Source organism: Mycetomoellerius zeteki, unplaced genomic scaffold, assembly GCF_001594055.1.
Source record: "Mycetomoellerius zeteki isolate Tzet28-1 unplaced genomic scaffold, Tzet1.0 scaffold122, whole genome shotgun sequence".
NCBI lineage: Eukaryota > Metazoa > Arthropoda > Insecta > Hymenoptera > Formicidae > Mycetomoellerius > Mycetomoellerius zeteki.
This window is the reverse complement of record NW_017256147.1, coordinates 729,860-754,308: the sequence shown is the minus strand read 5'-3', so window position 1 is coordinate 754,308 and position 24,449 is coordinate 729,860. Positions and strand designations below refer to the sequence as shown.

Here is a 24,449-nt window from a genome sequence, read left to right as displayed (position 1 = left end):
ATAATTCGCCCGCCGACGCGTTTCACATCACGCGAGGTGCGAAGAGCGCGCGCGAGTACTTTGTCGCCGCCGCATGAGCGGCCTTTTTACACGCCCGTCGTCGGCGCCGGACGATTCACGTTTCGCGACGCGAGCAAACGAAAGTGGGAATACAAAGGACAGAACCTGGCGCGTGAATGGAAGAAAGCGACGAAAAACGGGTGAATTTAACCCTAGTATACTGCGCGCGGGATTAAAACGACTCCTCGTTCGCACTCACTCCGCTGCCACTTCCGTTGAATTAATCAGTCGAAATCTGCGTATTGTGAGGATTCTAAAGTTTTCATCGCCTGTTCCAGCTGGATTTTTTGACGTGCGAGATCCTTTTGCACCTAGATTTAAAAAAATACCAACGTTTCTTTTTTTACGACTAATTACATTAAAGCATGACGCGTCTACTATACGTACATCTTGGTAAATTTTTCATTCTTTTTATTCGTTTTAGAATCTTTTAATACGCGCGCCGTCATTAGATAATTTCGTTATTAAGGATTAGAAGATCGCGCGTAGAAACTTTCTAATCCTGATCAGGCTAGCGAACGAATAAAGAAACACGAGTATACAATTTACTTAAATTCAACGCGTGCGAATGACTCTGTACTGACGGAAGCAAATTGTTCATTCATGTTCATTTGCATTCGCTCGCTTGATCTCAATCCGGTTTTGGATGGCACACACATTTATATAATACACGATCCATATGCTTCCGCCGAAATACGCAAGAAGCGTAATTCGTCCGGTCTGCCTTGTTAAGCCACTTCGCCACCACCAACGAAGTTACGTCGTTTTGCGAAACGTACCTACATACCGTATAAGCTTGCAGGACACATTCGACGATAATGAAGAGCGATCGCGGCGATATATCAACCGCGATTACGGTCTTATATCCGACGCACGAAAACGGATGAGACAAGGTGATCCACTTATTCCGCAAGTAGGCGCGAGGATGAGTGAAATCACATGTCATGTTGTCTCTTAATATCAAATTTCTTTCTGTCCAATTACCTCGCTTGAGTTATATATACTCATATAGAGAAATTGAAAGTTATGACTCGTACAAAAAATAGGTAACGCTTACGTCCGTAATAAAAAGAAATGGAGCATAATTGAAAAAATTTTGTTATATTTAACACATTTCACGCGTCTCAAACGATCTACCTCAATTTGTATTAATTTAACGTAAGATGAATATGTTAGAAAGAAACACAACTATTATGTAAAAAAATTAACATAAAAATATAAATTCGTATTATGAATATAACACTGACGTAATTTGTAAGCAAATTGTGAAAGTATTTCTTCAGTAAAATTAACATTTATAATATGTTAAATTAACATATTTTATTCTCATTTATCTTAAAATTTACGATATAAAATATATTATTTTTATGTTATTATTTCACTTATAAGTTGTGTTATTTTAATATTGAGAAATAAGAAATCGAATATCAATTAAGACAATTTGATATAAAATATTCATATAACATAATCATATTATGTTAAATTAATACTCACAAATAGGTTAAAAATTCGATACAAAAATGTTAACGAGGACCGGCTTTAACAAGAACACAAATACAAAATGTTTTTCACTGTGTGTGAGATCAGTAAATATTGAATCTATTTTTATAAAACAATTAATTTCGTAACGACAATTAAGGAAATTCTATTAAGAATTGAGGACAAAAACATTTTTCAGCTTTAACATTCAGTTTGAACATTTCTTCGTAAATTTTAGCAATTCTTTTTACAGCTTATTCATATCAATTTTTCATAATACGAATTTATAAATACCAAGTTTAATAAGATATTTGGGAAAATTGCTAAATAAATGTTTAAAATGTTATTACGGACCATAATACTAGTCTAAATCGGACCTATTTGCAGTTTTTCCTCTCTATAAGGCGTAAATAAAGTCCGATCGTAAAATCGAAGGTGTTATTGGAAAGATCATTTAATTCCCTTCATTTTTGCTTCAGATCATTTTGACGTATCTCTCACCTGTATTAAACTATAATGGAAAATATAAAAACGCTTTTTTCGGTCCGATTTGGAACCGATGGTTCCAAATCGGACCATCCCCTTGTTCAGATCGAAAACTCCTATTTTATGGATTTTTAGATAAAGAATTTTAAAATATTTTAATATATTTTTCTTAGTATATTGAGTAAAAACGAGCAATTTGACAGTCAAAGATAAAAATTTTTTCGGAAAAAGAAATTACTGACTGTTTACATTATTAGAATTGAAATCAATAAAGCTCAACTAATGTGAGTCTGATGACTCATGATATTTTACTGATTTAATTGCTTGGACCAGGTCTGGTCAGCCGATCACCAGTACTACAATCAGGCCTACAAGTTATACTGTCCGATTTGGACACGGGTTCTTTCGAACTTTGGAACAAATTTTATAATAAACCGCAAAAATGATCACAAAATTCTTGATATTTTTGAATTCTACATTCTTCTTTGAATTCTAAATTATCTTAAATCAATTACTTTTCAAATTTTTAACACCTTTTAAATAATGATTTACAAGGTCTATTACAAGTATTTTGCCTTTGCTATTAACAGTATGCATACATTAAGTATAGAATAATTATGTAACTTGTGCGATAAGCAAGCAAATATGAATTTCGCAATAAAATTATAAATTATTCAATGATGCAATAGACATGCGTGCGTACCATGGAACATTAGTATTACATAAAAGGTGTAATCATTACGTAATCTACTTATTCCAGCATAAAATATGAAATGCTCACTTTTTGTTTCTTATTTACCGATTATTTTATGCAGTAGAATAAAAAGATATTAATTTTACAAAAAATTTATAATAATGCATCGTATATTTGCAATTTTTAATGAGTCAGTGGCTACTATAATTAAACTTTAGCAATTAGTGGAAACCGTCGCATTATCTAATTAATTTTTTACGTCACAGTGAATTTATAATAATATTTCCTGGAATATGATACACGAAGCGTTTTGCGTTCATTTTGTTACATAATTATATACTATTTATATGAAGATTAATAATAAATGACTTTAATAAAATAGTTCTAAATCGATTTTAAACGTAATATAATATTATAAGGAGATATTAATATTGTACAATATTTTGTGTCTTGTTGGAAAATATTTTTACGCGATATACAGCAGGATAACCTTTTCACGAGCATACGCGTACGTTTATGCACACCAGTCGCGTACGCAGCTGCAATTTAATAATAATAACCTCCTGAAAAAGCACATAATTTTTTAGTTTCGCGATGCAGTGCCATTAGCAAAAACGTTTTGCCACATGCCAAAGTATGTATTCTCTCTAACATGTCCTTTCCGGAGAATTCCATTTTACTTCCTCTTCCCTCAATTCCTCATTGTTCTTTTTTCTTTCTCTTCTTTTTCCTTTCTTTTTGTCTTTACTTTATTTTAAACGTGAACTTTTACTCCAACGTGTGCTTTTTCAAGTGCACAACGACAGAGCTCAGACCAAGAACAAAAATCGTGTGCTAGAATTTAAAATCTCATTTGCAATGGAATAATGTCAAAAAATAATTACGTGACTGACATAGGATTTCGGTTTACGTAATCATAAATGGGAGATAATAGCCTCGGATAGCATGCACGTATTTTCGTTCTGTTAATTTCCATCGACCTATTCCTGACTATGGTTCGCAAGGTCACAGGAACAGCTCCTTCCGCATTTGTCGGATGGAAATAATCGCGTAGCGCACATAATACTCGGTACACACACGCGCGCAATGTTATCGATTGGCGAAGATCGCCACGCGCGACGGCCAAAGCGGTCGCCATTACTGGGATTGCGGGCGTCGCATTAGGTAAGGTAAGATCCAGCCTGTACACATTCTCATTCGGATAATGCACCGCTAAGTGGATGCCCCGTATGTGTTGCGACTCGTAGCCTATCAATCTTGATCTCAGCTTATACGAAGGCTCGTACTCGCGCGATACAACGCATACTATCGAAGGATCTCTCTCTGCTCTGTCTCTCTCTCTCTCTCTCTCTCTCTCTCTCTCTCTCTCTCTCTCTTTCTCTTTCTACATATGTGCACGGGGATGTATGTACCTGCCAGTTATATCTATGTATATGTGGAACGGAGCACTAATACACACGCGTATCATTAATGCACACACTTGGGGTGAACGTACACCCTAACAGATACTAGGTACGTATGGATATATATCAGTAGATATGTACGTAGAGCAGCCCAAGTCATACTGATGGCTCATAAGATCAGGGTATGTGGAATGTACGAGGTCAATGGACATTTGCACTCACAGCTTTGCTCAATCTCCTGATACTCACCCATTATGTTTATTACTATCGTTAGCCAATTCGCAATCATACAACGCACAAAATTAAAGTATACATCTTATTTCTCGTTCTTCTAGCATCCTGTAATTCTATATCTCTTCATATTTATAGACGTGATTTTAATGATAGTCTAACTAAGCAGTCGCGCAGATTACTACATTAGAGACACCAAACTATAAATAGAAAAACAATAGATAGAAAAATATTTTATTTTTTAATAATTCTTTCATTATATAAAATTATTTTTTTATTATACAATTACTAGGCATATACTATGAGGTTACTAATTAAAAAATAATAGGTATTAAAGTTAAATAATAGATACACCCACACACACACATACATTCAGAATTATTATAGAATATTTTTTTACTCTACTTACTATACGCTTGTTTATCTTTCTATATTCGACTTAAACTTTTTCGGCGTTACGAATACAAAGTCAGTATTATCAATAGTATCAATTCATATTTTTATTCTGCTATGCACAGAGATATGAGATAGATACTCTCACATTGAAATATTAAATCTAATTATGCTCAAATCCACATTTGTGTATTCTGAACACACATGTTCAGACTAATACATGACGCGAGAGGGTATCGACGGATAAACAGTTATACGTGCATATAGGCAAATGCATTTCCGCGTTGTATTGTAATTGTAAATATACGTGATGCGTACGTGAGCGATATACATGTCCGGACATTCCGTCGGAGAGAAACGCCAACAAGCGTATGCAAGACGTGTCGTCCAACGTACACGTCCTACCAATGTTCCGTCGTATACCGAGGCTGACGAGCCATCATCAGCGGTAGCCAAGATGGTCATATGATAGAATCACTCGGCAGTTTACGACGAGAGGACCGATTTCAGGAAATATTGCATTCTTTATCGCTTGTAAATACGATGGATTTCTGCATAAGGATAAACTGGTTGAAAAATTTAGAAGCCATTTCGTCGTTAACACAAATCTTCTCGATCTTTTACGCGAACAAAATGTAAACTTTATCGAAACATTTCACACGCGTAAAGCAAGGTATATTGCAAGAGTTTGAATAACACTTTATAATAGACAATAATATTTGGCAATATTTGGATTTGATGTTTGAGTATCGAAATAATTATACGCCGTCAGAACATGGTCGTAGTACATACAATGTAATCAAGTAAAATAGAGACCCTATGTGGTCAAATTGAATAATATAATTATCTTTCTATTTATACAATCCTAACACAAATGTTAAGATAATATTTAGCAACGCGCAACGGGAGATATTTATATATTTGAAATAGTAGACTTTAAGATAGGATTAAGAAGAGAGAGCGAGGCCAGTAAATTCACATTGCAAATGTGTTTTTAATGAGAACTTAACTTGTCCGATCGAACATACGAATCTCGTCGTACACGATATCACTACTAAACGATTCTCTTTGCGGAGTTAGAGCTTTACGATCAAACAAGATCAATGATTTTCCCTCGCGTCGTTTCTCCCTAGTGCTTTCACCATCTCCAAATGCGATTTAACGCCATTATCGACGTTACGATTTTGTAAAGCAAAACACATAGAATAAATGATTAAGTGGAAAAAGCTTTTTGACATACAAATATAATGAGAGGCCAATTGGATTTTAAATGTGATTTTAAATACGTAAATATTTATGATAATTATAAATATTGTTAAAAACGTGTAATATATAATGTACATCAATATGAACGCTAAACGATTTAAAATTTTATTCAATTGCTCGAGAAAAAATTAAATTAAATAGTAATATGTACCTATGCTAATGTTAATTAAAATTTACAGAAACGGTAAAGGCAATTATACTTACAAAGAAGCAAGGAAGTTTCTCTTCCTCCGATTTTGATGAATTTTTAATATGTTGTAATCTGGACTAAAATAAGAGCCCCCCTACCCCATGTATTTTTTTTATACATGTCCATATGCACTTTTAAACGGGTAAAATAAAAATCGTTAGTTGCTGTTGAAGCGAATATCATCGAAACTATATATAATAGATGGAAAAAACATTTTTAATAATAGTTAAATGGTTTCAAAAATACTTCATAATAATAGTAAAAAAATTCTTATTTATAAAGAAGTAACAAATTAAAACATTTTTTAAATTATTATTATAAAGTACTCTTGAGAGAAACTTCAATTTTTATTAACAATATGTTTCCTCTCTTACACTCGCTTCGACAAAAACTGACCGATTTTTATCAAAATCAATGTTTCATTCCTCAAAAGTGCGTATGAGCGAGCACGTATAAAAAAATATGTGTCCCTTATTTTAGTCTAGACAATAACATATTACATAATAACATATTAGTTCATCAAAATTGGAAATGAACATTTCCTTGTTAACTTTTGTCGTTTTGTAAGCTAATTTTATTAATTTATAAATACAATTTTTATAGATTTCATCTAATATTTCTTCAACACATATATACATCGATAAAAATTTTAAATAAAATTGAAATTTTCTGTTTTATCTGAATTATTTTGTAGCTCACTACTTCCATAAATTTTATTTTCCAAGTGAAATTTGCTACTTGTGTGTTTTCTATATTAAAACTTGTCCACATTAATAATACTGCTAATTATCCATCTGGTTGTCAAAGTATAGATTAGTATAATGATAAAACATATTTTAAGAATATAAGCCGAACTATTATTACACTTTAACAGGAACATTATTTTCCTGTTCTTTTTATAATCTTTTTATAGTCGGCTCTGAATGTGTGTGTCAATATTGAGAAAATTAATTAATTATTAATTAATTCAAGTATTTCGTATTAGATATGCGTTGTAAATACGGATTTAACGATCTTTGGATTCATATAATGCCACACCTGTTTATGTTTTCTTTTTACATACAATAGTTTGTCGATACACATCACTCTTTACCCCGCAATTCCAATTGTATCTCTTCCAAGGTTTTGCCTTCGGTCTCGGGCACAAATAGGTAAATTAATACCCATACAAGAAATGTTATCGCAGTAAACGTCCATAATGGTGCGAATGTGCCGTATAACTCTTGCATGACCTACAAACACAGTACAAATAGTTCCTACTGTTACATTATTTCGCTACATGATATTAAGTAATAGAAGAAAAATCATATAAGTTTAAAAAATTATTTCACATTGTATTTCAAATACAATCAGAGCAATTTTGTTTATCAAAGTGATACGTTTGAAGTAAAAAAACGAATAACCGGTATTATTAATCTTTTGAGAATTGGAACTTTCTAACAAAATAATTTATGGGAGATTTTACTTTCTAAAGGATTTTACTTTCTAAAATTTTCGGGGTCACTGAGTCGAGTCTGGCCTCAGAATTCTAAAATTTAAATTTCAAAAAAATAAATTGATTGTGAAACTCTGTTTTAGGAGGTTCTTGGTATCTCTGAGTTTGAATGTAGTCTACAAATATCGAATTTCAAAAGGACAGTAATCTCCATGAAGGAGGATCTAGTGTCACAGGGTTCATAATCACAGTTCGGAAGTCAGTTTGAAAATCAGTACTAACTATTTACGTAGCACCGATGTGCCTCAAATAAAGCGAAACTGCAAACTTGATGTCACTTTGTAAAGTGACATCAAGTTTAAAAACTCCCTAAAAATCGAGTTTTATGATAATCAAATTATTTTTTTTAAATTCTGTCCGCCATACTGAATCTATTATTTTGAATTTTTTATTTTTGACCTCAAATTTAAATGAAGCATTATCAAATTACTTCATAGATCAAATTGCATAAAAATTGAGCGAGCAGTTTATAAAACAAAAGAGGATGATTTCAAACAGAATCTCCGATCCACAAAAAAAAATTAAAATCGCAAATTTAATTTTAGAAAATATTTCTTATGCAAGTCTTATTAGGTGATAAGATATTGATTGCATCACTAAATTCATGTAATTTGCATATTTATATATAGGTACATCGTAATGTATTTTTTAATATTATTAAAGGTAAAAACTCCTTTTTGACCGTCAAGACTATTAATCGATGCTGCATCGTACCGTGATGTATAATACTATATGTATAATACTGTTACGAAGCAAAGAATTCTTTTTTGCTGAACCTCTTAACTGATCGTTGCTGTCGATAACCCGCTTACCGTGCTGTCGTCCGCGAAAACAAAATCGATTCTTACACAGACGTCAACGTACCTGATAAAATTTCACAATAGCGGTGGTGCTTATAGCGTAGTAGAGAGCATTGAGTACCGCAGCGGGTACTTTGACCTCGACGCCGAAGATCTCGCCGATATACGCTAGCGGTATCGGATTAAGACCGAATCCAAAGCCGAGCACGTAAATCACCACGAAGACCGTGGGCACCCACTTGAATTGAGAGACATCGTATCCGACGGACTGCAATTCGAAGAAAGTGGCTATCGTCGCTAGCGATACCACGCAAATCGGTGCGGCAATCAGCAGCAGTAATCTCTTGCCTGTGAGACGCACTATCGATACGCAAGTGCTGCCAGCTAGGACGATGGCGACACCCGTCAAGATGATGCTGGCGTTGGTCGAGATCTTGAAACCGGCCTCTTCGTATATGTACGACTGGAATGCGAGTATCGGTGCCGCACCGGTCAATGTCAGCCCGCTCAATAGTATCAGAGCAATTCGAAAAGCTCTTCTGTTCTGCGCTTTGGTGAAAATCTCTTTGAACATCTCCTTAAGAGTCAACTTGCTGCATTTGTCCTCGGACTCCACGATTCTTTTGATCTCCTCGAGTTCCTCGTCTACGTTTTCTTTACCCAAGGCCCACTTAAGGGTCTTCTCCGCGGGTCCAAGTCTATTTTTCCGCGTGAGGAACACTGAGCTCTCGGGTAACCATATGAAAGTTAATAGAAATAGCACCGGCGCACACATACTTATCATCGCCATCGTGAATCGACTGATCCACAGGCCGATCGCGTAGATTAGCAGCATCCCGATGTTGAGTAGAACAGCCATTAAAGTACCTGAAGGCCTTGCTTCATTCAGTGATGTCTTTTAAGAATACTAATTATTCGTGAACAATATTATCCAAGTGCAGTGTGCACAACAAAATAAATATATATATATGATCGTTAACATTAACTGTATAATCGTATCTACTAAGTTTAAAAAACATCAGATTTGTAAATTTTTTTAAAAAATACAAAGATTCCACTAAAATCATTTGCAATCAACAAATATAATATGCACGAATAAATATTTAACATTTATATTTAAAACGATAAATATGTCAAAGTAGCAATAAAAATTAGACTATGCATTGTACATTGATAATATCGCACCTAAAGGACCTCTGGTCCGCTTGCTGCTAATTTCGCCGAGATACATCGGCATTACAGCGTACGTTATGCCACATCCGATGCCCGCGAGTATCCGTCCAATGTATATGAATGGTACAGATGTGGACAGCCCAATGAAGATCCACGAGATTATCTTCGGTATCGTAGTGACTAGTAAAGTTCCCTTACGTCCGATGTTGTCCATCAGTATGAAAGGCACCAACGAGCCGATGCCAACTCCCACATACATGAGGTTAACGATCCAAGCGATCTCATTGGTTGTCACCTTTAAAGGATCCCCGTTATTGAACTTCGGTATGGTCGGCGTGCTCCATCCTTCATGGAGACCGCAATCAATGATCAAAATACTGCCTGAGAAGTGATCACACGTAAGTTTTCCATAGATCGTTCGCGAGAGATTAGGTCCAGACGTCGGAGCAATTCCATCTGAATACTTACATATGAAACCAATCAATGTTTGCCGCAATATGCCGCGGTCCATTATGTTCAATGATGTTCCTCTTGCTTATAATTATTGTTTCTATCGGATTTGTTCTATGGATTAAACAAAACGAAAAACAATTGCTACGAAAGTAGCACGCGTACATGATTGCGATTGTTATGCCATACTTGCAAACGAGTTACTTCTCACTTGTTCTTTCAATTTTCAGTTATAAATAACTATTGTGTAAACGCATATTATTGTTGCAATCAATACCGCAGATCTACAGATTTTATCTACTCTTAAGATTTGCTTATTAATGAATTAACATATTATCAGATAGGTGAATAAAATGTATATTATCCGTCTTGTGTTCTCCAGTTTGAGTTTGAACGCTAAAATGACACGAAGATGCAGGAGATTGAAAATACGAAATTCCATCTTTGCTAATTATCGCGATCGCAGAAGCGCGCGCGGCTTGTCCTTCTAATCTGGCGAGATGGCCGACCTCCGAGCCAAACAGAGATAACGGAGATAAAGCCAACAAGGGTACTAACTAGATTCCGCGCCACATATCTCCCGACTGAGGGTGCGATACAGTCACACGTGTAAACGGCTACGTCTGCACGCATGACCGCTGACCGCCGCGGTCGGAGAGCACTTGCTCTTGCTTTGTGGCACGCGATGCGATGCCTCCCAAAGCGACAGTTTATGGCTGGCCAATACAATACACCTATTAAGAGACGAAGACCGAACCAAGCGCGTTCCTTAACATGAATTTATCGTCGTGGAATTCATACACACTTTGACGATTCGCTCTCCAAAATGGAATATCCATCTGAATGAGTGCACCAACGAATCACTGGTTAAGAATAATTAGATAGCTCAACTACTAGTGGTGAAAAAAACATCTTTTTTTTCAAAATTGATCAGCGATTATTACTATATATAAAATGCCGTTGTTGAAAAAATGGCATTACTTGTACGTTCAGGAAAAATCAGTCTCGAAATTTTTAAACAAACCGTATATTTATATTTATAAACTAGATTTAATATTGTCTTACATGAATATAGGAATAATCAACGAAGTGATCATTTGTTGGTGCACATAATCAAAACGAAATATAACACAAACCGCCTTGTATGTGTGTGCGTGTATGTGTTTTTAGTATTTACATAAATTATTCTGTTCTACGTGAGCATCTTAAATAAATGAAATCAATGAACTTTTTTTTTAAAAAATAGATAATTTCTTACAATTTTAAATTGTAAAAACATTGTGACTTTATTACACAGCTATATATACTCAAGGCTCACAACAGCGAATATTTTCGCAAAATTCGAATTGTTGTTATATTCCTTTTAATCATTACAGTCTAGTTATTGTCCAAATATCGTCATTTTCGTAATAGTCATTTCGTGCATTATTTTCTATTTCTGTGTATATATTTCAAAATGAGAATAATATCAATTTTAATTAGCAAGTATGTAAGTTTGAATTGTTGACTTTCGATGTATTAGAAAAAAATTCTGTGCTGTTAAAATAGAAGTATGATTTAATAATAGTGCTTGTTACAACAATTAAAAAATTATGTTTTCTTCGGTCATAAGACATCGTGTTTTATAAAATATTTCATCTCTCTTCGTTTCGTAATGATTAGAGAAAACGGTAATACATTTAACGTACAACGTTGCGCAATATGCAACTGGTACATAGCAACGATAATTACGAAGATTTATTGCTTTAATAACACGGATCGTAACTGCGATAATTACATGTAATATTCAGTTCTCTTTTTCCTTTTGTGATAATTCGGCTGTGATATTCGAGCTTAGAGCGAACCAGTAATCTTTCGTAAGAATGGAAAGGGTCTGCTTATTCGAACATGCTAAACGCTAAAGAACATGTATTTAATTTACTTAGAAACTAAATGGTCTAGAATCTCCTTTGAGTCTCTAGTCCGGTTCTGGAACTTGGTGCAGCTTGTACAGAAACCTTCGTTAAAACCGGTCAAATTCTCAAAAACCAGTTAGTTTACGTTCTCTTTTGTTTGCTCAAACAGGTTGCCGAAACGACTGGAACACGACCGAGAAATTGCATCTGCCATTTATACCGAGACATTTCCCATCGTCCAACCACTTATCATCACCGAAGAGCAAGAAGAAAGGCCCACGGTTACTACCCCAAGGTCGTCACGTCCGAAGGTGCATGATATTTCATCTTAACTGCGTAGTCGATGAATGGTTAATCGCAGCCTCCCGAATCGAGGGACTCGCTGGCTTTGAGTTATTATACATAATTATTTCTATTTTTTAAATGTATTATTTTTTATTAATATAAACAATAATCGATTCAATAACTAAAGTTTATTAAATTACAAGCTATTTATAAAGGCATGATTATTCAGAAATTAATTTCATATATATGTTTTTAATTTAGTTCTATGTAGATTTTATTTTATGTTAAAATCAGTGAATTGAAAACATGTTTTTAATTTGAAAATAACAAAGATGTTTATAATAATAAATAATAAAAATTAAAAAAACAAATGATAACCTCCTGCATTCTCATTAACAAAAAATTTGAAAGATTTATGAAATAATTAGTTGAATTCTCTTAGAAAATAAATAGCGACCGATATATGATCGAATTATTGTATTTCCTTTAAATTGATAATATAAAGTAATCGCGGGTGCGGCTTTCCATTGTGCAGCTAATTAAGCTATTGCTCTACCGCGATGTTTCATTACTCATAGCGAATATAATAAATCATTTTGCACATACGCGTTACGGGCATTCGCTAACATGAAACTCGAACATCGACCCGATTAATTGACAGATATATACATAAGAGTCATTATGCGAACACGCATATTTTATCTCAATCACGTCGTTACACCTGATTTAACAATGACATGCCATTATCACGCGGAGGATTTAATTCGCCTTGATCAGCGAGCTGTTACTTAATCATGAAAGGTAGTTAAATGCAATCGGGAATTACTTAATCATGCCATTTGATGGATATTGAACGGATAATGGTATGAATCATATTTTTCGAATGTGGTTTTGATAAGGGATTACAATGGCATAAATATTGATTATTATTACCTGTTTATTTCCGTGTCTGAAGCTCTAATATTAATTCTCTTACACTAATCTAATTTTGCGAAGCAGATTTTCTTAAGCGTTATTGTCTGGCGATTGCTTATGATAATTTAATTTTTCTAATAGCCGCATTTAAATTAACGCATGCATGCATATATATAATGCATATAGGTATTATTAATCACTGCATCGTCAAAGATGGAATTCTGAAATTAAAATGAATTTCCGTGTCAGAGAAATTTTTCTTTTCTTAAACTGGAGTTATTCCTGACTTGCTTTATGTCGATAACTATAATGACACTAATGCGATAGAAACTTCTAGGAAGTTCTTTTAATTATGATTTTAAATGATATATTTCATGATAGACTTCAGATTTCGTCTAATTGCCTCCAAATACATGAAGCACGCAGCGAAAGTGTACTCGCAGAAATAATTATATCGAGAGTTCACCTTGATAGAGCACCTGTCACTACCACGATAGTCGAGAATGAGATGCCGAGATCTCGACGCGCGTCGGCGACAACGACGCCGTTGTCATTCTGAAAGACGCCGGAAAGGAAACTGAGCCTGACTCTGATACGCAAGCACGTCACTGCGATTTTAATCGAATCCCCTCCCGTCCTGAACGAAGAACGACAACGTGGCCTGCTAACCGCTAATTACTTTCCCGCGCTATTTCTCGCGCGCGCAAGGCTTTTTCCGCAGTTTTTCATATCGTTCTTCTGTTTTATCAGCTAAAGGCTAACCGCCTTTTAGTACTATATGTGCGGAACGTACATGTCACGTATCGTGTGTATTTTGAAAATTGGTCCATTTCGCAGCTCGTGATTTTTTTTCCATTTTTTAGCAAAAGGGCGTAATGATGCGGGTGTCAAATGGTAGAAATGCCTGGGAAAACTGATATGCTTGCTATTAATTCGTTGTTATTGACTGTGCTAGGTTTAATTTCAGGATAAACGCAATAACATGTGTGTTTCCACTTCTACGTGTAAACATTTACTAATTGAAAGCGAGAACGCAATCTATACACGTTTATTCTATGTCTATGTCATGTTTATTCAATACCTTATCTGAGCGAATACCAAACGAGTAATGCAAATTGCACAGTTTTATTCCAGTCATTATGTTACTCGGTAATTTTCGTTGTTAAATCTAAGAAATCTTAAGAAGGATAAACGCGAATGGAATTAAGAAATTATTTCTCGAAGGTAAAAAATTATTCACATTGAATTTCAACCTCGGGAGATAAAAACGTAAGCCTTGTTCGGGAAAAAGTCATTGTCATCCTTGAATAACGTCGTGGCTGCGGGTTAATTTTATATTTAATGTGAATAACATTGAAATGTCAAACGTTTCAAATATATATTATCAAATGTGTATGTTTCCTGCTTTTAAAATTCCAGAAATAATTGTGGGAATTATTTCAAATGTCAGTAGAAAGTATTACTCGTGTTCAAATACCAGTGGTTAATACGGCTGATTCTAAAGGCGTTAGGATTTTAGAAGTCTGATTTAACATTTATACCGCGAACAGGAAAATCTAATGGAACGTAATTCGAACTTTCTCTCGATTATTCGCGCAATCGGTTCTACTTCAATGCGAACGGTCGACCTGACCGACGGCGATTCATTTTACTGGAGCAACGGCGCAATCGAGGAAACATCTGACGTATCTTAACTTTGAAATTGCACCGGTGATGTTCTGCGCGACAAACGACATCGCGCGTCAGATTGATTTAAAGGCGTTATTGCCGCATAATCTTAGTGCATACGTTGAGAATACTGAAAGCAATGCACAATTTTTCTAAGCACGTCGTATTGTTAGATGTGTTTATCGACTTGATAATTTGTCTCTCTACGTCGTAATAAATCGCATATTTTCTGTAAATTAGTATTCTTGTACATTTTAACCACATGATGTTAATTACATCACGTGTCTTTATGCATATGTTAAAATACTATTGCACTATTTAAATAATCTTTTTGTCACAAAGCTCAGAATCTAATTTATACTTCAAATGAAATTGTTTTCGGATCTGTATTTATAGTATATATAGTCCAATTTTTTTATAATTATTTCAACAAAATCGTTCTTTTTGTATGCAAATCCATAAAAATATTTAGATGTGAATATATAATTAATAATTCGCTATCGTAGATTGTAATTGTTGTAACCCAATAATATAAATGTGAAAAAATTTAATTTTTGCTAATTGTTACTTATGTTATTAAAAATAAAAGAATAATTTTTCATTAATATTAAATGAAAAATGAATTTAAATTGATCGAAATTAACATTAATTATATTAAAAATTCTCTTATTAATGTAAATGCATGTTGTACAAAAAATAAGTAATACTCTGATGCAATACTGAAATGCAATACAGAGATATGTTTACTAAAAAAAAGTAATAAAAACTACCATTTCAAAATCTTATATTTCATCACGTATATCGTTCATGAAGAAAATGCGGAGTATGTCATTAGAGAATCACTATATGAAGCTATTTAAATATTTTTTATTACATTCTATAATTATCGATACGATATTTTTTGCAAATTATGTTTTATTTTAAATTCAGGTATGTTAGGTATTATCCCCGAGAGGTATCAACGTAAGAAAGACTAAGAGTAACAAAAAAATTTGCCATGAAATCCAAATGATTCTCCGAATACTCATCGTCTTACTGCTTTCCTCATACCTGCTTTAATCGGGAAACGGTATGGTTAAACTACGTCAGATAGCGACGACGGGAACAGGCAAGATGAGGTGAGGCAGGAGGTAGGAAGGAAAGAGGTCGTTCAGCGCACGGAGACAGCACGATAGTCCCTAAAGTATATTTGCATTTGCATTCGGTAATTAAACTCCCTCCGTTTCCGCGATACTAGACTACCTCAAGCTCGTTCTTATCGGAGTTTGTCGAAGAAGAGCAATTGGTCGGCTCGAGGAATTCCAAATGGCTTTCTCATGCCTGAGGCACGTGACCAAGTTATAACGGCCGGAAGTCAGCGAGATACAAAACTCTCTAGCACGATCCGCGGTGATTAATCGTTTCGTTCAGTCAAAGTTACTCCATGTTCCATTAATTAAGTAATTAAACCGCTGTCGCTTTGCCTCCAGCATCAAGATTGACATGAGATTTCGTACGAAACAGATCGGGGAAGAGATTCTTGTTACAATTTGTGTTAGTTACCATCCTGTCACCGTTTCGAATTACGAAAGCGAAACATATTCGGGAATTTAATTCGATCTCGGCAATGCCGACAATGTCTAGGAAGTTCTTAAAAATCAGCTGCTTTGAAGTAGTATTTGATAAATTGTAGTTTTAAAATATGTTTCTTTAAATAGCAAGTTGTTGAAATAATAATTTATATAAGACAGTATATATAATGAACTAATAACAATTGTAATTTTGATGAAATATTGCATGTATATAAATTAGAGAAAAATAAAAGTAAAAAATCTTTCTCAAAATTACGTGCAATTTGTCTTTCGAAACATTCTACGCTTAATTATTTTTCCTTTGAATATGCATGTGTATTGAGTGTAAGTCAACATTTTGCATTCGATTACTGATATTATGTAAAGACCAGATAAAATTAGTATACATGAAACAGTGATATGCAGAAATTCGTGTTTTGTATTCTCTTCAATTTCATATTTAGAATCCCGAGTATCAAACATATTGAAGCATGAAATACGCACACGATTGCACATACACATATGATTTCATCCGGTTGTAAATCATACGATTTTAATGACGAGAAAACGAAACGTAGAGAAAATTCGAGTAATACAAGTAGTTAATTAGAAGTTATATTTTCGTGATGCAATTCACTTTTAAGCAGCAATACGCCGCGAGGAGGCTTTAAGCGTGACCATATTTCATAATCATACATTATTCCGCTCGCATTATTTTGGTGCAGGGATTTTAATTTACGTATCGTTTTAGAGTCTATTTTAGGCAATCTATTATTCCAGAATTCGAGATAGAATTTTATTTATGATTTTATGTACCGTATGGCACAACAAATATTTGCGAAGAATCAAAATAACATGTGCACATACAAAATATATACTAAAATACACACACGTATATCAAAATATACATATCAAACAGAATTCAGAATTCTATTTTCAAATATAAAAGTGAATTGTAGATCGTCTAAACTGGACATTACGAAAATTTTTCCCTTCTGTACAGAGCCTGGAAATTGCACGGATTGTTTACGAATGTAATATATTTTTAACAGCATTTGCCTTACGAATGTGTCATTTATATTATATCTTTTACATAAACATACAAAAATATGATCGCGGTGTCAAGAGATATCCATACGTGTGTTTTTATTCCGCGCAAAAGTCGGGGAATCCACTCGATATATCCCATGTCTACGATATCGGCAAAGTTGGCCACGAGAGACCGAGCCTACTTGGCAGATATAATAAAAAGAGAAATATCGCAAGGGCGGAGGCGAAAAGGCGCGAGCTGCAGCGAGCGGTATGCGCCGTAGCCCGCGGCTACGCGCTGTAAAATGAGAAATGCATGAGAAAGCCGCAGGGTAAAGGACTTACCATCGTGGGAGTCATAGAGGTAGATGATTTTCTTCCAACCATAGTATCGCACCGTATCGATGATAGCACGATGGTAATCCGGTCGCATACTTATGGCGAAGTCCAAGAGACCCGAGGATGGTGTCAGAACCTGGATACACAATAATCCTGTGCATTTTCGGCGTCCTATGATCGTGCTCGTCGTGAAATTTTGAACAGGCAGTCGTACGTCATCCACTTAACGCGCTGCCGAAATTAATTCTACTTAGGAGGGAAAGGATGCTTCGTCGAAACTTTAATCTGAGTCGGTGCAATCGAGCTCCTACCACTCGTGAATTCTCTTTGAAACTTAATTCCTCGCGAATGTGCAACTGGTGCTTGCGCGTAGTGATTTACTACCGAAATATATGCCTTTTGATACTAATTTCAGTTGTCGAGTCTCGACTCGACTTTTTCTCGTAAAACATTTACGCGCTTTAGAAATGAACTGCGAGATTTTTGAAAGCAGATTGAATGAGAGAGTAATTAAAAAATATCTTTCCAAAATAAAATAATGCTTTCTTTATTGAACCTTCAGATGATGTTGAAAGGAAATAAATACCGTGTATAAGATTTAAAAAATTAATTATCGTCTAGCCAGAATGATTATATTTCCACGTATTGAATTTCCAATGCCAATAACGTCTCTTTCTTGAGAGTGAGGCAGCGATGCAAACGCAGTGCAGGCAAGGATCTCATGGAAATTGAAAAAGGATTTTCTCTATATAAATGGTCGTTCCTGGCGAACCGTAATTGACCAAAAAAAAAAGGAATAGAAAGCCGAGGCGTCGAATCAGCATTACCGCGCGATTACCATTTAAACGACATCGACGTTCGTTACGCGTACATATATATACTTATACTGCACGGAAATATATCGTGGGAAAAATACGCACACAACCGCCGAAATACTCACGAGCCCAACGTTCATCCTACAGCATAGTGCGATATCAGTTTACAACGGTGCGATAAATGCAACCCCACAATTCGAGCTGGCGAATAAATTTTCGGTGAGCCAATTCATTTCGAAATTCAAATTGTAATATGTATACCGTATGTATCGCATACACATTTACGTATTTGTATGGATGATTGTATCGACCAAATCCATCATCATGCATCTCGTAGCGTCGCTAATTATCAGTTGCAGCGCGAAACGAAACTATTGATTCTGTACATGACAATTATTGTCAAATGCGCGCATGCACATCGTAACGTATATTTCCCTTTTTTCACATTGAATTGATAAGTATGATGGAAAATTTATGCATCGAATATGAGTTGTTTCTACCATAGACACTTCAACCTGAACGCCAATCTTCCAGCCTTTGCATATACTGTTCAATGTAATTTAAATTTAACAAGATTTGAAATTTAATGAGAATTATTATGCAATATGACTATGAAAAACGTTTATGTTACGTTTATGTACTTCAATAAAGTATCAGATATACGAAATAAAATCTAATCTCTTTGTATATAACTTTTTTTTAAGTAGAACCAGTTTGTGAAATATTTCTTTCAGATTTCCTTGTACGTTCTGCTTCAGGGAATCGAAGGAAAGATATGCGGAGTATAAAATATAAGATTATAAAAGAAAAGACACACGGAAAAACAGGTTCCATGAATATAAATTAAATTTAAATAAAGTTTCATTTCATTGCTGTGCTCTGAGAAAAAGTATTGGCTATGACCAATTGCGATATTCTGTTTCGAACGAAACAAATGATATCTCATGAATTCGTGAAATTAATGATTGCATTGTTTCGTTGGAAAAACCCAGAACAATGACGTATATCACAAATTTAAGTATATTTCATAAGACATAATTGTTATCATTCTGATATAGTTCTAAGAAATTATTTCCAATGTTACATAAAGATTAAAAAATAAAAAATAAGATGAGTAAAATGATAAACTTGAATTGCTTTTAATGCCATAAATCTAAAAGAAATAAATATGGCTTACCTTTTCAGGGAACCAGGGTGTCACGAATGGCATTTGGAAGGTGTTGCTGTATGAATGTAGCGTATCGAACGAGTCTGGACTCACGGCGCCCAACATCGAAGATACGCCTCTACTGAACTGGCTGCAGACTGTAAAGTACAAAAATAACGATCGTTATCATTAGAGAAGAAATAAGAAAAAGATAACACTGATTTAAAAGGTTTCTGTTTCACAACACTTAAATGGTGATTCTTATGTATCTTTAGCTGTTGAAAAAGAATATAAGGTTAAAAAAGTTCTATCAACTACAGATTTTGGAAAAACAAGGACTTTATTTAAAAAAATTTTATAAATATAAACAATTTATAATGGTTTTCTTTTACTTTACGGAGTAAAATGTATAAGAATCACCATACAGATGTTGAGAAACAGAAACTTTATAAAATAAAGTGTAATTTTTTTACATTAAATGTTGTTAATAAATTGTATTCTTTTAATATATATTTTTCACTTAAAATTATACATAAATAATAAAAAAATCTTTATATCATTATTATATTTATTTTCATATATTGTAAAAAATATTTAAATTTCTTTTTTATAGTTATATAAATTTTTCTCAAAATTTTTCAGAATTTCTCATTAATTTTACTATTTAGAAAATTACTCAGATTCTTTTATACAAATTGAAACACTTTTCAGAAATACAGAGAAAGTTTACACTTTTCTAGAATTCTTTATATATTACGAAATATTTGAAGATTTCTAAAAGACTTCTTATTTTATAATATCTGATAAAATCTTATAAAATCTGAAAAATTTTAATATATTTCTTCGAGAATACAGAATGAGAAATTTTAGAATATTTCAATATTTATATATATTGAAAATTTTAAGAAAATATGCACTTTCTTAGTATTTTTGAAAAGTGTTCCAATATATATTGTATATAAATGCTTAGAAAAAATTTCACCATATACAAATTTGCGTTATTGCATAAGCAATTCAAAGCGAAGTTTTTAAAAATTGAGGGATGACGGAATTTTTTAAAAAGCATATCCTTTTTTATTGTAGAAAGCTTAACAAGAAATATTATACCTATTATTTGTAAAGCAACAAAATATTAATTAAAATTTGTTGTTCAGTAAGTTGTGTAATTGTGTAGACTGTAAATTGTGTAGACTATAAAGCAGACATATAAAACAATTTTTTAGAAATGCTCGAAAATAATATCGTAAAATCTTAAGCAAGTCAAATTTATGTTTAAAAAATTGTGCGCACATGATAATAAAATCTTGTTTAATATTTATTTGAAAAATGTTACGTTGTATATATAAACATCTATTTATTCATCATTGTTATTTATGGGTTATTATTTAATATCAACAAATAACACACTATACTCTTTATGAAGATCGAGCAGCCGCCATCATATGATGGGTAATCTCGTTGACCATTATGCGTGGTCTTTCACAAAGCACAATAATACCGCAAAAGTGTCAGCTTGCAAGACATACTGAACGCCTGCTGGATAGATCCGTTTTTATTAGCACGGTAGAGACAAAAAGGATTATCAATAAAAACAGCGTATGTGGCGGCCGAGTTATACACAGATCTAAATTTGATTACTACGTTAACAAAGTCGCTTTTAATAACGCAGGATAAACGATTGAGTAGGGAAAATAGCAATGAACGAAAACGTAATATGTTTCTTCGTCACCTTACATTAATATTAATAATAAAAAAATAATAATTCTTTTAGCTTTCTATTAGTTTGTCTTCAATATTTCATATTATTATTGATAAAATTACAATAAATTTTTTTTATTTTAGAAAACACATCTCGGCATGTAAAAATTGACATTGTTCAGAGCCATAGTCCTTCACCCAGCAAATAACATTTTTTTATCTATTCAATATTCAACGTTAAATCAATATTGAAGTTTTATTGAAATTCAAGTGAAAATGGTAATACATAAAAAAATAACAGATGGTATATTAATGTTGATAGAAAAAATAAAAAGAAAGTTAAATTGAAGTCATATACATATGCAACGTAATTATTATGCGATATTGTATTGAGTATGACTTGTTAATATGATAATTCAAAGCACGGTAATGTATATGTGTACACGTGTTGTTTAGTAACGATTGATACATCGAAGATAAATGGCGATGATGGACAAACGCGATAAAACGTATAAAAGAACGGGCCATCTCGGAATAGGTGGAAGGAAAAAGGGAGAGTGACTGAGATAGGATATCGGCTACACCGATTGCGAAGGTGAGGGAAGATCCAAACGGTTGGAAGCGATCCAAAGAGAAGGTATGCGGCGGATAAAAGAGTGCTGGTCGAAGAAAAAGAAACTGAAAGGAGCTGTGGAAGCTGCAACCCCTACAAGTTAATCGCTAAAGAAGAAACTGACAAGGCTCGTAACCGAAGATTTTTGCAATGGTCTTAATGACTAAGAAACGTCGGTATTTTCGATGCTTAATGCGAATAACATTGCGGTCTTGCGCTTACAAGCCATCGTAACTCGATAAATGTAGTCAGCTACTTTTTATTATTTCATTTCTTTCTCCTTTACTTAAAAATATTATTCAAGTATTTTAATTTAATTTAATATTAAACTTTTCTGAGAAATGTGTTTGCATCAGTTATTTATATTTAATACATTATAATAAAAAGTATATATTTTATTCTTATAGACAAAATTTAAATTTAATTTAAGAAAAATTAAATTAAATTTATTTAATTTAAGAAAAAAAAATGAATTTTATTTTAAATGTTCATGATTTGACATGATGAAACACTTCTTTAATTTCAACACAGTGTTATAGCGGTAGCTACAAATGGTAAAATTAAATCAAATGTATAATTAGTAAAATGCACTTAGCAACTGCAGGGTAAATGACATGCAAGCCAATGACTCAAGAAGAAGCTTCCGAAAAGTTGTGAAAATGTAATCTTGCAGAAGCGAGCAAAAGAATGCGAAGAAGTCTTCTGCACATTGCGAAAGACGGAAATGATTGCTCGCTAATTTAGGAATCCAAATGTGACTCGTCAACACTCATCGCATTCAGAAGAGGCAATGACCGAAACTAGCTCGAACAGCTGACCAAGTTCAAGCCAGGTCAATAGATCGAGCGGTATATTAGCGTACGCCGTTGTGTACAGACAGAGTTGTTTTTCTCACGTCACCTGAGATCTAATACGTGCGCGTCACGATTAAGACCGAGACCGTGAGTCCTGTATTACCGAGTAACGCTCCGAAAATTGATTAAACGATAAATAACGGGATCGTAAAGCATACCTTTAGAACTTTGTTAAAATACAAAAATACTAGTGTAAAACGGTAAAGTTGAAATTGTAAAAAGAATTAATTAAATAAGTGTGTTAGTGAAAACGGAAAGTGATTTATTCTATTCAATTAATCTGTTCTTGGCGAATCCACAACCTGTGCACTGACATCCAAGGGTACAACAACAGAAAGTGTAAAGCACAATCGCTTATTCTATATAACTATACAGCAAAATACGTGTAGGGCTTCCTCCTATGATTAAAAAGTAACAATTTTGAGACCATCTTATTGAGCCTACAAAAGAAATTGCGCATACCCAAGGGCGGTGGTTCTTATTAACCATTTTGTTGTTATCATTATAGTACTCGTGTATAATTTCAAGTTACGCGCAGCCTACTTTATTTTAATTATTCTTTTATGCTCGCCCTCACGCTCAGCATTTGTCCAGAGTCTGGGGTGAAAAAGGACAAAAGAAAAAAAGGCGGCAGAGACGGGAGTCGTTTTTATTTTCGTTGTTCCGCGGCTACCACGTGTACGTGCAGTAGAGCAGAATTCAGAGATCCGGCGGCACGACGGCCAGCATTTATTGTGGCCACCCCGAGGGTGCATTTGTATTCATAAGCATAATGGGGCATCGTGATATATGCGCCCACGCCTTAGTTAAGAATGTCCCTTCGCTCTTTCGTCATTATTAATTCCACGTATACCATCGCGGCCGTGCTTCTCAACGTTTGCCGACGACCATAAAAATACGCGCGTCTCTTATTATTTGACTAAATGCGCGGCGAGGTTCTAATCATAAGTTGTAACTGACGGATGTTATCCTGAGGAACATCCTCGAACAGTATTTCCCTCAAGGATCTGTGCATCTGTGCACTTCATACTTCGCAACGTACTTGTTACGTTCCTGCACCATCCGGTTGTATGAGTTATACTGAAGTTCTACGCATTACTACACAATTCTCATAAAAGTAGATATCCAGTATATTTCATAGATTTTGCATCGATTTTTAGAAGTATATTTTTTAAGAAATTTGGAGACAATTCTTGCTCTATGAAAATTTAATAATTAAATGCTGCTTTATCCAACAATTTTTAAATGTTTCCATTATTTTTAACATTAAATAGCAATCAAAATTTGAATTAAGGGTATTGAAATGAGATTTATTTTAATAATTTTATGAAAACGTACGCTAAATATTGATTTAAGTTTAACTTTATGTATAATGTATATATAGAATGTAATATGATTTAAATAAATATTATAACTTCATGCATACATGTATTGTTCGCGAAATTAATTAAACTTAAAAATTTAACGGAATAAGGAAGAAAAAAACAGATACAAAATGATTTTTATAGCTTATATATATCC

The 24,449-nt window shown here is 33.8% G+C and overlaps 2 protein-coding genes across 9 annotated transcripts in view; both read right to left on the bottom strand.

The window, feature by feature from the left end:
* GluRIB (Glutamate receptor IB) overlaps positions 1-24,449 on the bottom strand; it is a 226,297-nt gene that overhangs the window by 48,287 nt on the left and 153,561 nt on the right. For all 6 annotated transcript variants that reach the window (XM_018461440.1, XM_018461435.1, XM_018461436.1 and 3 more), the window contains exons 3-4: positions 19,794-19,921; positions 17,808-17,937 (exon numbers count right to left, since the gene is read on the bottom strand). In XM_018461440.1, the coding sequence (XP_018316942.1) occupies positions 17,808-17,937; positions 19,794-19,921 (258 nt within the window). The remainder of the gene's footprint in view (positions 1-17,807; positions 17,938-19,793; positions 19,922-24,449) is intronic.
* On the bottom strand, positions 6,990-13,787 carry LOC108731233 (facilitated trehalose transporter Tret1). Of its 3 annotated transcripts, none has more exons than XM_018461448.1 (5): positions 13,682-13,787; positions 10,139-10,234; positions 9,683-10,051; positions 8,562-9,364; positions 6,990-7,434 (listed from the first exon to the last, which is right to left on the bottom strand). In XM_018461448.1, exons 2-5 carry the CDS (start codon positions 10,179-10,181, stop codon positions 7,285-7,287), a joined length of 1,365 nt encoding a protein of 454 aa, XP_018316950.1. In that variant the 5' UTR covers positions 10,182-10,234; positions 13,682-13,787; the 3' UTR covers positions 6,990-7,284. The 3 variants fall into 3 exon arrangements, with proteins under 3 accessions (XP_018316950.1, XP_018316952.1, XP_018316951.1); XM_018461450.1 differs by lacking the exon at positions 13,682-13,787 and adding an exon at positions 13,234-13,440; XM_018461449.1 differs by lacking the exon at positions 13,682-13,787 and having other exon boundaries at positions 10,139-10,788.

Bases quoted from the DNA above. Each gene is read 5' to 3' on its own strand.
- LOC108731233 (XM_018461448.1), bottom strand. From the start codon at position 10,181: ATGGACCGCGGCATATTGCGGCAAACATTGATTGGTTTCATAT. The intron at 10,052-10,138 runs GTAAGTATTCAG...ATCACTTCTCAG, and splicing joins AACATTGATTGGTTTCATAT to GCAGTATTTTGATCATTGAT. The intron at 9,365-9,682 runs GTGCGATATTAT...CAAGGCCTTCAG, and splicing joins GCGGACCAGAGGTCCTTTAG to GTACTTTAATGGCTGTTCTA.